The sequence below is a fragment of the Protopterus annectens genome, chromosome 8.part0 (genome assembly GCF_019279795.1).
Source record: "Protopterus annectens isolate FY-2018-M chromosome 8.part0, PAN1.0, whole genome shotgun sequence".
Taxonomy (NCBI): domain Eukaryota; kingdom Metazoa; phylum Chordata; order Ceratodontiformes; family Protopteridae; genus Protopterus; species Protopterus annectens.
In genome coordinates, this window is record NC_056741.1 from 1,864,352,948 (window position 1) to 1,864,368,709 (window position 15,762).

The window sequence follows — 15,762 nt, forward strand, 5'->3', positions numbered from 1 at the left end:
ATCTGTACCAAGGAACCAACATTTCTATTTCTATTCCTTTTTTGTAGGGTGTTTAAAATATACTTCAAAGGTGTTAAATGTAATTCAGGCATGCATATCTAAATTTGTATTGTGTTGTTCATATGTTGGGACTGGACTGGCAGTGTTTTCGGTTTTCTAATTTTGAAATGTATTAGTTGAATCGGACATGATCAGTTTTAACTGTAGCTTATCATCAATAAAATATTCCATTTAACCAGTTAAATAGTTCAGTTGCTGCTCTGTTTTATAAGAAGCATATAATAAACTATACAACACTAATTATAAGGAATCATATAAGGGCATTTGTAATGAAATATATTGAGGCTTCCATGACCTTTGCTGTTAAAACCCTTGTTAAAGAGAAACATCATAAGATTTTGATAACCTTATTGTGTATTAATCCTTGTACACATCTGTGCTTGTGTCTTTTAATGAAATTTGTAAGTCTAAAATGGGTAATAACTAATATTTAGAGCCTAACAGCCTATACCTCATTACCTTTCTAGTTATGTAGCCGTTTGAGCATTTACTTACAAAACTTGCATGACTCTATTTACTTCTTTAGGAACCATAATGGCAGATCCAAGTGTGACACTGTGTATATATCCAGACATTCAAGCTGACCATACAGATACTTACCAAGAGTTTATTTTTGTTGTTGATCAGTCTGGAAGCATGTCAGAACTGGTTAGATGGCCATCTCAGAAAACCAAGATTGAAACTGTAAAAGTAAGTAATCATAAGATTCACCAATTTTAGCTAACTGATATTCATGCAGCATTGTCACTTTTTAACTGTGCTGAGTAGTCATTTAAGGGACCCTTCTGTCAAACTGTTGCATGCTGTTACAATGTCCAGGTTATAAATGGGTACTAACAGTACACAGTACTTCACATGGGTTCTTACATGTGAACGGGTCCAGATAAGATGATGAGGAAACTAACATATCAGTAACACAGTGCTTCATAAACATTTATACTGCCTTGCAGGTAAGACAACCCAATGAATATTCACAAGAGTAATCATTTTGGTAAAAACTTCAAGAACTATATGTAGGCAGTAATGTCATTTTTAAGTTGATTTAATTTATAATATGCTGGCTGTACCCAAAAATGCAATAATTTTGGTGACAATGCCAAGGAACTGAAAAAAAAACATAAGTAAGTAGCAATGCTCCAGTTCCTCCCATCATTTTTGGTTTAGCTTATAGTATACTTGTTGCCTTTGTTTAATTGTTTTCTATGGTAATTCTTACGTGTTGTATTTTTGTGTTAATATTCATGTACTGTGGCAGGGCTAACCAGCCAACATTGTGAAGACTAGCTGTAGGAGATGGTCACTGTTGGTGTCCACTCCATCTCATGTACAGAATAGGAAGAAGGGGGCTGATGTGAATACTGATCCTTTTGTATTCATGTAGTGTTTTATTTTTGTGGACTATATCATCAGATGCCTCAAGTCAAATAATCCCTGACAGATTATTTATAGCGTGCCTGTGTGTGTGTATGTGTGTGTGTGTGTGTGTGTGTGTGTGTGTGTGTGTGTGTGTGTGTGTGTCTGTGTAATGCAATACGTTGAAGGGGCTGCTTTTAGTTTGATATGTTTTTCATCATTTCAGCTTCATGTTATTCACTTCATGCCTCTTCAACAGTGTTTTATTTTACTTTTGTAGAGTTTATGCTTTAACTTTCGTAAGATATTATTATTGGGTGTTTTTACTGTATTTCTTAGGTAAGGTACATCAGTGTTTATTGTGTTTATTACTGTAAAGTGTGTTTAATTTGTGTCACAGTCCTGATTCCTGATTATGTTCTATTCCACCATCACCATCATCATCATTATTATTTTTATTATTATTATCATTATTATTATTGTGATGATGATGCAGACTTAGTAAGGTGGTTTGAGTTTCTGGTTTTTAATGTCATTGATATTTTTCCTGAGTTTGTTTGCTTGTTTGTTTGTTTATTTATTTATTTGTTTATTTTGAGGGAGTAGTTCTGTGTTTGATAGTTTTCCAGTGATAAATAACTTTCTAAGATGGTGGCAGTTTGTTGGATGTTGAATTCTGTGAAGGAGTTCGGATCTGTGAGTGAACATACGGTGATCAGGGAACCTGTACTACCTTTTTCTGTGTACATAATAGATTTGAAGCACCTGTTGCTTGCAAATTGATTTGTCAGCTTTCCTAAGCTGTCTTGTTATGGTTCTTAATCTACTTATACAGAATATTTAGTTGGTAAGGGACTTTTTTTAACAGGCAAGGTAAACTGAAAATTGAGTGTAGTACATCAAGGTTGGTGGAAATAGTGTATTTTGGTGGGTGATTGGTGTGGTAATTTGAGATGTATACTAGTGTAGTAAGAAATAGGATTGTCAATATGTGGTTTATGATCCTAATGGAATAGGTGAGGATTAGAAGTTAGTAACGGTGTGGGTCATTAGGTAGAGGTGTTGTGTGAAAAGAGAATGTTATATGTAGCTTGACGGTGAGGTGATAGGATTTCTGTGTAGTGAAACAGTGATGGAAAAATTAAGAAAGGATTGATAAGGTGATAGATATTATTAGAGTAAGTTTCCATGTGACTTTTCAGTGAGCTGAGGGGTTACTATGTAGTGAAATAGTGACAGAAATAGAAGTAAGAGAGAAATAAAAGAGAGGAGAAGACTAACAGGCTAAAGTATAGTGGGCAGAGTTACATTTATAGTTTGGGAAGTTTATCTAGGGTTGAGTGTGTAATTTTGAGTGGAGGGAGTGATTTATAGACAGCACCACACCATTCTGTGAGATTAGCAAGTTGAAATTTATTACCATCGCCATTATTTCTTTCAACTGGATGACATTCAAATATCATATTCAAAGAATATCTATTTTTGTTTGGGTGGGGAGACAGGCTATTTGAGAAGGCAAGAAATATTACATATGCTTGAGCACTGGTATGCAATCATTGATCAGGGGGGAGCAGTGCTTGTGTCTGAGAGCAACAAGTTCAGCAATATTACTACAGCCATCATTTCTTTCATTTTCAATCAAAATAAAATATCAGACTTTTTTTCATCAGAAAGTTTCTGAAGGAAAGGGGCATTATATTTACTTGTTTACAATGAAACAACCTTTTTTGCATTAAACACATGTGCTTCCTTTTCATGACAAGTTGAAAACATTAAATTGGCTGCTCTTCCTTTCAGATGATTACAATCAAACATAAATGTCTACACAGTTAACAAAAGGCTATCTTTGGGTTGGGATTAGGCAGTAGATAAAGACGAGGGGCATTACAGTTACATGACCACAGCTAAATAATCATGTATGTATCTTGTGATGGAAGGGTGATGTGTGTCTGATAGCAGTAAGATTAAATGTATTACTATGTCCATTATTTATTCAAAAATGATTGCATTCAGATGTCCAGGACTGAAACAGAAGGCAATTAGTTTCAAGGTAGTGTTGAAAAGCCGAACATTTTTTTTAATCAAAGGGCAGCTATTTAATCATAGTTAAGTGATCATTAATATAGTTCCTAAAAAGGGAAATTATTCTGCCTAAAAAGGGAAATTATTCTGCCTGACAGGAGCAAACTGAAGTACTTAACTGTGACAACTATTTTTCACTATGACCATTTTCAAACGTGAAAGACATACAAAGTCAGACATTGTCTATATTTGGGGAAAGCAGGTTGTGTGTGGGCAATTTTTAAGCAGTTCAGAGTGAAGCACACATATTTAACCATAATGCATTAAGTACATTACTGTGCTCATTATTTGTTTTCACACTGTGCACGCTAAAATATCAGAGATGTAAACTGTCATAGAGCTGCTGTCTTTAGGGTGGGGGCCAGTCTGTATATGAAAGTAATCATTAATGTCATTTGATATCATTTAAGCAGTCCTGTATTTATACGTGTGTGTGTGTGTGTGTGTGTGTGTGTGTGTGTATATGTATATATATATATATATATATATATATATATATATATATATATAGACACACACAGACATATATATATATATATATATATATATATATATATATATATATATATATATATATATATATCTGGGTCTACTTCTAATGACCGAAACGCCGATTCGCCGACAGTGAAATCACCGACGCCAGAAAACCGACAACACACAAACCCGACAACGCCAAACACCGAACACCATAACACCGACACACTACACGTAAACAACACAGTACACTACAACACATATCCACTAGCCCTAACCCAAACCCTAACGCTAAGGTCCGACACTACCGCACACTCTCCCTACCTGCACCCTAACCCTAACTCACTTACACACCCCGAACCCCAAGCTCCGACACTACCGCACACTCTCCCTACCTGCACCCTAACCCTAACTCACTTACACACCCCGAACCCCAAGCTCCGACACTACCGCACACTCACCTATCACACACCCTAACCCTACATCCCTGAGTATTGCACACTTACCTGTCCGCTCCCTACTCCTAAATCCCTCACTATCGCATACTTACCAGGTCGCTTACACATTCCCTTGTCGGTCTTCCGTCTGTCGGGATTCGGCGTGTCGGTCAACTGCGTTGTCGGTCGCTTCGTCGGTGATTTCACTGTCGGCGAATCGGCGTTTCGGTCATTAGAAGGAGACCCATATATCTATATATATATATATATATATATCTATATATATATATATATATATATATATATATATATATATGTATATATATATATATATATATATATATATCTATCTATAATCTATATATATATATATATAGATATATATATATATATATATATATATATATATGGGTCCACTTCTGGATCTCAAAATACTGAAATATTGAATTTCAATATCTCGAGACCAGAATATCTAAAGTCCACAACAATGAAAATACACTATAACGAAGCTCAAAATACCAACCCCCAGAAAAATAAAAGATCCAACCCTCCCCCAATATAACACTACCTTACATTTAATCAGGGGGTATGCCGCCCTGCACCCCCCCATGTGGAGGTCTGTGCCCCCCCCACCCCCACTACTTATATAGACCATCTCCTAGGTCACCCTTACATGAATAAAACAACAAACCGACTCTTATCTACTCCCATTGAACACTGTTATACGTATACCTACAAGAAGCACACACACACACACACACACACACACATACACACACACACTACAAATGTACAAAATCACCACTTTCAACACTTACACACATGCACACACATACTCTCACCTACCTACCCTAACCAACGCCTAAAACTTACCCAAAAACTAAATCAAACCACAATCCTAGCCAAAGCACTTACAAAATACATAATTACCTGAATCTCCATAAGCACACATCACTTGCCATTCTCACAACCTGAAAACCACAAACTGTTAAAGGGACAGCAAACTACGTAAAGCAGACCACACAACACTTTCTACATGTTCGGGAAGCCCAGATTCGACAAAATGTAGTTTCAGACAACTGCACTTTCAGCATTCTGGTCTCAAAATACTGAAATTCGATATTTCAGTATTTCGAGATTCAGAAGTGAACCTACATATATATATGTGTGTATATATATATATATATGTATATATATGTATATATTTTTATATATATATGTGGAGCTACTTCACAAGCTCAAAGCTTAAAAACTTTGAACTGCAAATGGTCGAGATCATATGATCAAAGTTTTGAAACTTCGACATTTTAATAAAAAAAAAAATAAAAAAAATGTTTACTTTTTTGCAGGGAGCAAGCCCCTCCCACCCGCCATGTAGGGGGCTGCACCTCCCAAGCCCCCTGCTAAATAAATATATCAACTATGAGATCATACTACAGTGAGGAAAATAGTAAATTTCACGTTCCATGCTGTGTGGTGATCTCTATTCAAAATGTTTGAAGTTTAAAAACTTTGATCTTATGGTCTTCACCATTACTGTGGAGTTGACATGTAAGAGAAGTTTTATTTGAATTTATATTTTATTTGTTATCACTGTTTTTTTGGTTGTTATAAAGGGATAGGTTTTAGAAAGGCAAGCTCTAGCCACCCCAAGGGTCAAGACAGCTGTAAATTCACACAGACTGCAGAGAGGAATATCCTGAGCCTATCTAAACAATCCTATTTGGTTTCTGATTTATTGATGTTTACTGTTAAAAAGAAGTGCAACTGTGAGCAATAGCATGCAGAAGCTACTTTACATGTGATGTAAAAGAATTGCAACTTTTGTTTGGCTTCCAGAACTTGTATGGTCAGAACAACTTTACTGTACTTACTTTAGTATTTAGTTGTATACTGCTCGTGTGATTTGTGTTGTCATAGATGTTGATTTAAGTTCTCTGAATTCTGTGGTTACTGATTTTGATTATTCTTTTTTACAATATTTTATTTGTTTGAAGCTGAATATGGATTCCTTAAATGAGTATGCAATTAACGATTTGCTAATGAAGAAATATTTTGTACGGTGTAATAAATGCTATGCATATTTGAAGGTAACAACTGATAACACTGGTGATCTGTGTTCCTTGTGTCAAAAGTTGGATGATTTGCTTACCATTGTTAGAAGTAAATCTAGACTTAATGATGATGATTGCACTTGTGCAATTGGCATGGCTTGGAGAACTGTTGTTTTATATGTTAATAACTGGACTGGTGGAATAAATAACATTAGGCAAAAGAACAAATAAAAGGCTTGGAGAACTTTTGTTTCATATGTTAATGAATGGCCTGGTGGAATAAATAATGTTAGGCAAAAGAACAAATAGAATGCATTTAGGAAATGATGCATCTATTGTCTGCAAAGATCATTCAATCCTTATAAAACAAGATGATGCCCCTGACAACTTTGGAATTCTGGGTGCAAGCATTCGGTAGTCTGAGGATCTGGTTTGTTTAGAAGGAAACAAAAGAAAGGAAGAAGTTTACAACAAATAATAAGGAAGAAAAAAACTAAATGACTGTAAAGAAAAGAAAATACATACTAAAAAGGACACTACTTTGTTATGTGACACGCAGTGTATAGGAAATGATAACATTTTTTCCATCAGAAAACCTTCAGGCTACAGAAAAGGCATAATTTTTTCAAAAGTGGAGGTAGAAAAAGAAGGCAAGGAGCAGGTGAAAAGGAAGAAATCAAAACTGAATGTCGAAGGATTGAGGAACATTACTGTAAGAAAAAGAAGAGAAAGACAGATATTGACTACATGACTCAAGCTGTGGATTTACAATACCAGCTGGATGAGAATTTAATACACAATGAAAACAGTGGGATTAGTAAGACTAATGGTGATGAAGATATATCCTTCATAACAACTGATAGAGCAGAAATTACTGTATTAGAAGCTGAAGATTCTTCAGAGCTGGCCAATAAAAATATTCTTGTAATTGGAGATTCAGTTATTAGAGGAATTGATACTTATATTTGCAGAGAAGATAATGAACATTGAATAATGTTATGCTTGCCAGTAGCAAAAATAGAAGATGTGAGACAAGCCTTGGAACACCTTAATGGAAGGAAGTACGGATCTGTTTTTATTCATGTCTGTACAAATTATGTCATCTATAAGGATTAAATGACTGTTAGTAGGGAACTGACAGCTCTCTTAGATAGTATAGCTTGTACTGGTGTTAGGATGTATTTTTCACAAATCACATATGAAAGAATAGTCAAGTCACTGTGAATTAATTTTTTTTGGGGGTAGATACCTACGTAGAAAAAATGTCCTGTTTTAAAAAATTGAAATGTATATAGCATCCAAGACTAGTTTTGGGCACATGTGTTCAGACAGGATGGAGTGTATTTGTCAAGATCAGTGAAGAGAATTTTTGCAGCAGATATTTTGCAATATTTGACAAACACTAGGCAGGATTTTTGCCAGGTCTAAATTTTAACAGTTCACTGATAGCAGCATTTAATTTGTCTCTGTTGGTTGTTAATGCTAGGAGCATTAATAATAAAGTTTTTTTATTGGAAAATTTGCTACATTCCCAGAAGATTGATGTTGTTATTGTTTGTGAAACATAGTTAAAGAACAATGACTCAAAACCAGTTTTGTCAGGGTTTAAATGTTTTTACTGTAACAGACATTCTAACAGAAAATCAGGTGGAGGTGTTATGATAGGGATTCAAGATAGTTATGAAACCTGTGATTATTACATGTTCAGTGATAACACCAATACTATAGACTATGTAACTGTGATGGTAAAGACAACCCTGGAACGTATGACAATTGTTTACAGGGTGTACAGACCACCAAAGTCAAGTGCAGATGACTTAGAGGAATTCATACATTTCTTGCATGAAACACAGGAAGGAAGAATAATATTAGCTGGAGACTTACATTTACCAGAAACAGACTGGAATAATATTGATTCAACAATATGAGTAAGGAAATTATTCACAATGTATTTTCAGGAACAACAGTTGCTTCAGATTGTAAAAAAAACCTACCAGGGGATGGAACATACTAGACACTGTGTTCCTAAAGAAATTACTGTTACTTCAAGTCAAGTTTTACCACCTTTGATGTACAGTGATCATGGAGTCATAAAGGTTAATTTGTTGCTAGATGATTCAACTAAATCTAAAGTAGGGTGCCTTGCATATTCATGAAGGCATGCTGCTGTTAAGGATAAATGGACACAAAGTGTGAACGAGTGCAGGTGGTATGTTTAAATAGTGCACTGACTATGAACATACCCCCTGCACTGAGAAAGTGCTGTACGGCAGTTTCTAAACCTGATGCAGCATAATATTAGAGAATTTCTTTAATATTATGCCAGTATTTCAGTGTCCGTGGACACTAAAATTAAATAAATGGATAATTTCAGTGTCTGCAGATACTGAAATACATATGATAGCAGGAATCCAGTGCAGGGGGTGTGTGACAGGTTCTGTGACACACCCCCTGCACTGTAAAAGTGCCATACGACACCTTGCAACCTGCTAAAGCAGGAAAAGTGGACAAAGGCACAAATAATGGGGGGACAAAGCCCTAAAAAGGGACACTTCTGAAATATTGCCCTCACAAACTTAAAAAGTTGATAGAAAACAGGTCATGTATTAGTATGAATTTCTGAAGGATAGAAGTCTGAAAGTCAGATGTATGCCATTATTCCCTGACAGCAGTTCATGTGGACAAAGGCACAAATAATGGGGGTAATAAAGCACTAAAAAGGGACACTTCTTAAATATTGCCCTCACAAACTTAGAAAGTTGATGGAAAACAGGTCATGCATTAGCATGAATTTCTGAAGGATAGAAGCCTAAAAGTGAAATGAATGCCAATACATCCTGAATGCAGTCCTTAATAACTTGTCAAAAAACCACAATACTCACTAACATAATAATAATATAATAAATCTTTTTTTTTACATGCTAAGGAATGTTTAACCATAGCTAAGCAGACGTGCGCATTATGACCCTCGGCTTAGCATTGCTTAAACATCCCATAGGAGATAAATAGAAATATACAGCTCAAATTCCAGAACTGAGATGGTGTAGTGGTTAGAGTCCTGGCTTTACATGCAGGCATTTATGGTTCAAGTACCAAGACAGGCAAGTTCTTTTTATATGGGAAAGCAGTGTTAAAATTATTTTTTTTAACTTAAAGTATCTAGTAACTATTTTTGTCAATCAGTGTAGTGTAGGTGGTGTAAAATGGAAGTGTGAGTGCATGTAACATGTGAAATCATCCATGTATACACAAGTGTCCCATACAGTATAGTCACACCCCTTGCTAATGTAATGAAAGTACATAGAGGGATGTCATGTAAAGTAAATCATATGCACCCACTAAATATAGCCATTATTCAGATATTTGTTTTAAATGAAAAGGGAACAATGGTCAGCAATGCCCAGCTATACCTACCAGGTTTAAGCATCACTTACACGTGATTGCTAGGCAGCAGGTAGCTCAGCTAAGTGGATTTGCGCACTGTTAAGCAGTGCTCAGCAATTAGCCCTTTAAGCACTGTTCAACCCAGCTTAGCTAGCATGTTTGAACATTGCTAAGCTGTGCTCAGCATTTTTGAAATGGTCCAGTGATGGAAGGGGTGGGAATATGGCCTTATTTAAACTGTGCAGGCGGGAATACAGCCATAACCTGTTTAGCTTGATCTCTGCAGGAACATGTCTGGTGTTGGAGAGGGAGCTCACTTTCTGGTGCAGCACTGGAGGATTCAGGAGTCCAAGGTCAAGGCTGGACTGCTTGTCAAAAACCATGATGAGAGACTGCTGCAGGGCCAGTACCAAGGCTCACAATACAAAACAGAGGCCTGGGACGGTCTCGTACATGATCTCACCAGTGCTACTGGCATCCCCCTGACTGGTGAGCAGGCATGGAACCACTATGCTGACCTAAAGCAGAGGAAGGGTGCGCTCTTGACCCAGTGGATCCAAGATGCACAGGCACGGAATGCTCTGGTAGTGAGTAAGTATCACTATCAAGTAGTTTGTAGTAAATACTAGCCTGAGAATGTGATAAGACAGGTATGCATAATGTTTGTTTCTCTCCCCTACAGCTGCAGCAGAGAGGGCTATGAACATCGAAGCCCATGGTGACAGACTGCTGAGGCTGTACCAACAGGCTGGTGAGTACAAATCTATTTTGCAGTATATTGCTCAAATAGCTAAGAAGGAGTACATTGTTTACTGCTAGTAGGTATACTGTTATTGTGTGCACTGAATAAATAAAAATATTTGACAGACTAATACTGATGTGCAATAAAACTACCTACAAAAAAACTGTTGTGTTTATTCTGGTATGTTGTTGTAGACATTTAGAATGCACACAGATTCTTCACAGTAAATGTGGCTGTCACAGCATACATTAACTGTGCTTTGTTTGTGAACCAGCTGTGAGTAAAACTGTAGATGGTGGAGCTGTAAAACAAGATATAACTGAAATGCGAAATATATACTGCACTTAGCACTGAATCCTGAATAGTAATGTGTAAAGTTTCAAATTGTGTTCCATCCAGCATTGCCTTGTGTCAACCTTTGCTTTTCAGATTGTAGTAATCCAAAGAATTAATGCACAGTACAATAACTGTCTGTCATGCATGCATCACATGATTATAAGTTCAGACTGTCTAAACAAGAGACTATTAGGCAGAAACCAGTAAAGCTAGAAACAGCAGTTCCCCAGTAGCTCATTGTGATGAGAAAATAGCTTAGTTGTTAATTTTGCACACACAGAATCCAAGGAGTGGTACTAAGATGTGTGCATATCTACACACAAGGAATCAGGAATAAATGTAAAAACAGTCAGGTGGTGTTTACAGCAGACCTCTCAACCATATTGAATTCCTCAGTATTTACCAGTTTTGAGGCAAAATATTGGGGTGCCACGAATTCCTGAGTAGCCCTCTGAATTTCCCAGCCTTTTGAATTTCCCTTTTTTTTTTTTTTTTTTTTTTTATACAGTTACCACTTTAAATTTTTGGCTGATGTCACCACGCATTTCCAGCCTATAGGGGTGTGAATGATGACATCAGCTACTGCCTGTCGGACTTGGGAATATAACAGTAATGGCGGGCAGTGTTGCAGTGTCTTCCAGGTAAGAAAGAATTGCATAATTTACCAGCTGTTATAATTCAATTTGGCATTATTACCAGATACTGTGTGCACTGGCCATTCTAAGTCAACCTATTTACCAGGTACTGTGTGCACCGGCCAGCTAACCTGCTCGCTCACTGCAAGCTTCACTCACTGTGTGCAGAACTGCTTCACCGAGATACTGTTGTGCCCTACTGCATTATTTTTACCAGCTAAACTGTGTGCACCATCTGCTCTAATTCAACCTGTATCAGAACTGGTTAGTCCACTACTGTAACTTGTGCCTGTAATTATTTCTTTGTTTTTTTTTTTTTTTACTTGATACTGTTGTTCCACACTTGTGCCTGTATTCTTTTACTGGCTGCTCTACTGAGATAAATACTGTTGTGCCCATATTCTTGCTAACCTGCTCACTCACTGCAAGCTTCACTCACTGTGTGCAGAACTGCTTCACCGAGATACTGTTGTGCCCTACTGCGTTATTTTTACCAGCTAAACTGTGTGCACCATCTGCTCTAATTCAACCTGTATCAGAACTGATTAGTCCACTACTGTAACTTGTGCCTGTAATTATTTCTTTGTTTTTTTTTACTTGATACTGTTGTTCAGCACTTGTGCCTGCATTCTTTTACTGGCTGCTCTACTGAGATAAATACTGTTGTGCCCATATTCTTTTACCAGCATTGCTCTGCTGTCTTGCATTATTTGATTATTTCCCTTTAGGTGTTCAACATTCAAGGAAGGCGTTTCAACTGTTGTTCAGCACTTGTGCCCATATTCTTTTACCAGCTGCTCTAATTCAGCTGTTACTCAACATACATTCTCGTGCATTGCTCAACAACATTCTACTGTCTTGATTGCAATTCAGCCATTGCTCAATATTCTACTATCTAACCATTGCTGAAAGAAGGGGTGTATGTAGTCCTCTCTAATTCAGCCATTGCTAATGAAGTACAACCTTTTACCGGCCGCTCTAATTCAGCTGTTGCTTGAGATACATTCTTGTGCATTGCGAGATTCTACTGTCTAACATTGCTCAAGGAAGGGGTGTGTGTAGGCCCCTCTAATTCAGCCGTTGCTAATGAGAAACAACCTTTAACCGGCTGCTCTAATTCAGCTTTTGCTCAAGATACATTCTTGTGCATTGCGAGATTCCACTGTCTTGATTATAATTCAGCTGTTGGGTAAGATTCTACTGTGAAACCATTATTCAAGGAAGGGATGTGTGGGCCACTCTAATTCAGCCATTGCTCAAGATACATTCTTGTGCATTGCTCCTGATTCTATTCTCATTATTGGTGTGTGTGTGTAAGATGAGTATTTGGAATTTGTCCCTATTTTGGGGCTGTATTCCCCTATTATTGGCTTTGTCTAGGTTTTTTGTGCTAGGAGGTTGAGAGCTATGGTGAGAAGTGAGAACTGAATTCAGTAAATGATAGCCATTTAAGTTTCAGTCTTCCTGACTTTTAGGAAACTGCTGATTTGGCATACATATATTTATATATATATATATATATATATATATATATATATATATATATATATGTGTGTGTGTGTGTTGTATATGTGCATATGCGTGTGTTTGTTGGAAGTAGACATATGATGGAAATGTTCTGAAGTTGACAGTTTTGTCATTATTGGTTCATGCATTTTGTTTCATTGCCTAATGGAAAAATGTTCAAACAATAATACAAGGAATATAATTTAATAAAGTTAGGAAGGTGTATCAAAGAATGCATGTATATTTCTTGTTTTGTGTGCAAGTGGCCTATGATTTGAAAACAGCCCAAAGATAATCTTTAGCCACCACTGGCCAGATGCATTTTCTTTGGATGTGGTGAGGGTGTCAGTGCTGTTTCAATGAATGCAAGTTTCAAGGGCAGAGAAGTTTTAATACCAAGTCTATTTTCATTGTGAGGCAGTATTGCTTTATTTAGCAGATATGTATTCGTGTTTGTGAATTGTGCTATAAAATGTAAAAATAAAATCCAAATAATCATTGTAAGAAGTAAAGCAGCAGTAATGCATGCACACATTAGTGTTTATGGTAAATGGGACGAAATAGCCAAGTCATGGGACATTGGAATGGCTGCAGGGGGACTCTGGTGCCATATTGTGGTTGTCTGTTCTTCAGTTTGCTTTTGAAAGTTGGTATCCCACAATTCCATTGGAGTGGGTGGGGTTACATAATTATGTATGCAAATTTTACGTTAATCAGCATACAGATTTGTACCTATTTTTCCTGGCCCTTGTCCAGATTTTTGATGTTTCCAGGTTGAGACGTATGGTTAACAGATATTTTCTCCACAGGTTGTACAGGTAAGGAAATGTTGGTAGTATCTGTATGAAGGGTATACTAATAAACTGTGTGCAACTGTTCAACTGTCCCACCACATGCCTGCAAGTGACAGCAGGATAGATGCATACAACATGCACTCTTTCTGATACATGTCTCTCAAGTGTCACGCTGTCACAGCTAGTGGTCACTGCTGCCAATAACCTTAGACACAGATAGGAAACCAGTTGAAGTATGCCAGTAGCACATTCATATAACAGCACTGCAGGGTACCCCTCCTGTGCCAGATATAAAACCCTGACATGTATGAGTCCCCTCTAGGCATGTACCCAGAGTTGTCACAGTTTGCCCCATACCATTCCAGACTGACAGTTTAACAGGTATGTTTGTGCTACAGAAGCTATGGGCCATAGGCAGATGTAAAGTGAGGGCAGACCCATAGAGTATTGAGCAGTACTGTTGTGGAAAATAGAAACAAACAGTTGTTAATGGACTTTTTGTCTCTCTCCCCACCCCTCATCTGGATCAATACAATAATTCATATACTATGGGTATGTTTTACACCAAACCTAATGGTGCGGCTTGTGTTATATTATTGTTCTTATATTTGATTGGTTGCATGTTAACATAACTTGTTCAAATACCATTTTTGGTGACCTGTTGCCATCAATGTTACTGTCATGCTGTTACGATGTATACTATTGTTCCATTAATGCATGTGTTCATTTTGCTATACAACTGTTTCAAATATGTTTTATTGGGATAATTGGAACACCCATGCATGCTGTTATAACTAATCTGGAAATGTGCTGTTCATGACTAACCAAAATATTCTTTAAAACCTCAACACCATAGCACATTTGGGAAGGCAGATCCCGATGTATCTGCCTGTCCCACCTCATCTGGCCATGGCACCAAGACCCAGCATGTCTGGGACACAACCCAGGCCTTCTTTGTCCGCTTGTCCTGCACCAGCTATGGGTGGAACTGCCTCAGGGGATGGGGCCCATCCCCCCCAGAAGTCGGCATGGACAGGAGCCTGTCACCCACAATCAGGTCCAGGGTTTAGTGCACAGTGCCATATGATCAGAGTTTAGTAGGCAGTTGCACCAGATTGGGGCCGCCTGGCACAGCAAAGGCCGACCCTCCTGTCCAGCCCCCAGCACAGCCACCTTCGGGGCTATGAAGGAGCAGTGGTGACTGCCCATGGGTGGAGACCTCATTCCCACTGTATCCATTTGGGGGCTTATGGGCTTTGGATTCCCAACCACCCTCCCCATCAAAAGTGTTTCCCCCCTCATGTGTCATATACTTCCCCATATGCTGTCTTGTCTGTCTGCAAATGCAACCTATCCTACCCAACCTACCTCCCCAAACATTCCTACAGCACTTCCCCAACATCCCACTCTAACCTTAAAAAAAGGGCATCTGTCCCACAAAAAGAAAATTGCCTCATACATAGCTGTACATTTCACCCACATGTACAATGAAACTAATTCAACCCACTGATTACTTTGCAAATGTCTGTCACCAACACCCCTACCTGTGGGGTGTGAGGCTGTAAATTCCAAATTCTATACATGTAATTCACAGCTGTTGCTGTTGAAGAATAGAGCTATGGACCTTTCCTACATCCCTCCTGCCCATCCCTAGCAGCTTTTCATAATGTTTTACCCTCTTCTTGTCCCCATTCCACAACTTTCCTATCACCACTTTTTTCTTTTCTTTAAAGAAAATTAACACAGGAGTAAGTGGGAGTAAGTGTTAGTAAGTGAGTTTGTGCGATGCTAAGTGAAGCCAAAATGGATTAAGCATCTGTCCGGTTAACCATATGTTGGCATCGCTTAGCACTGCTCAAACCCATGCAAACCTGCTTAAAGCCACTTAAAATTTCTTTAATCATT

General features: G+C 37.7%; 1 protein-coding gene across 1 annotated transcript in view; it reads left to right on the forward strand.

The window, feature by feature from the left end:
• LOC122809687 (von Willebrand factor A domain-containing protein 5A-like) overlaps positions 1 to 15,762 on the forward strand; it is a 1,458,063-nt gene that overhangs the window by 351,411 nt on the left and 1,090,890 nt on the right. The window contains exon 8 of the mRNA XM_044081363.1: positions 587 to 750. Within this exon, the coding sequence (XP_043937298.1) occupies positions 587 to 750 (164 nt within the window). The remainder of the gene's footprint in view (positions 1 to 586; positions 751 to 15,762) is intronic.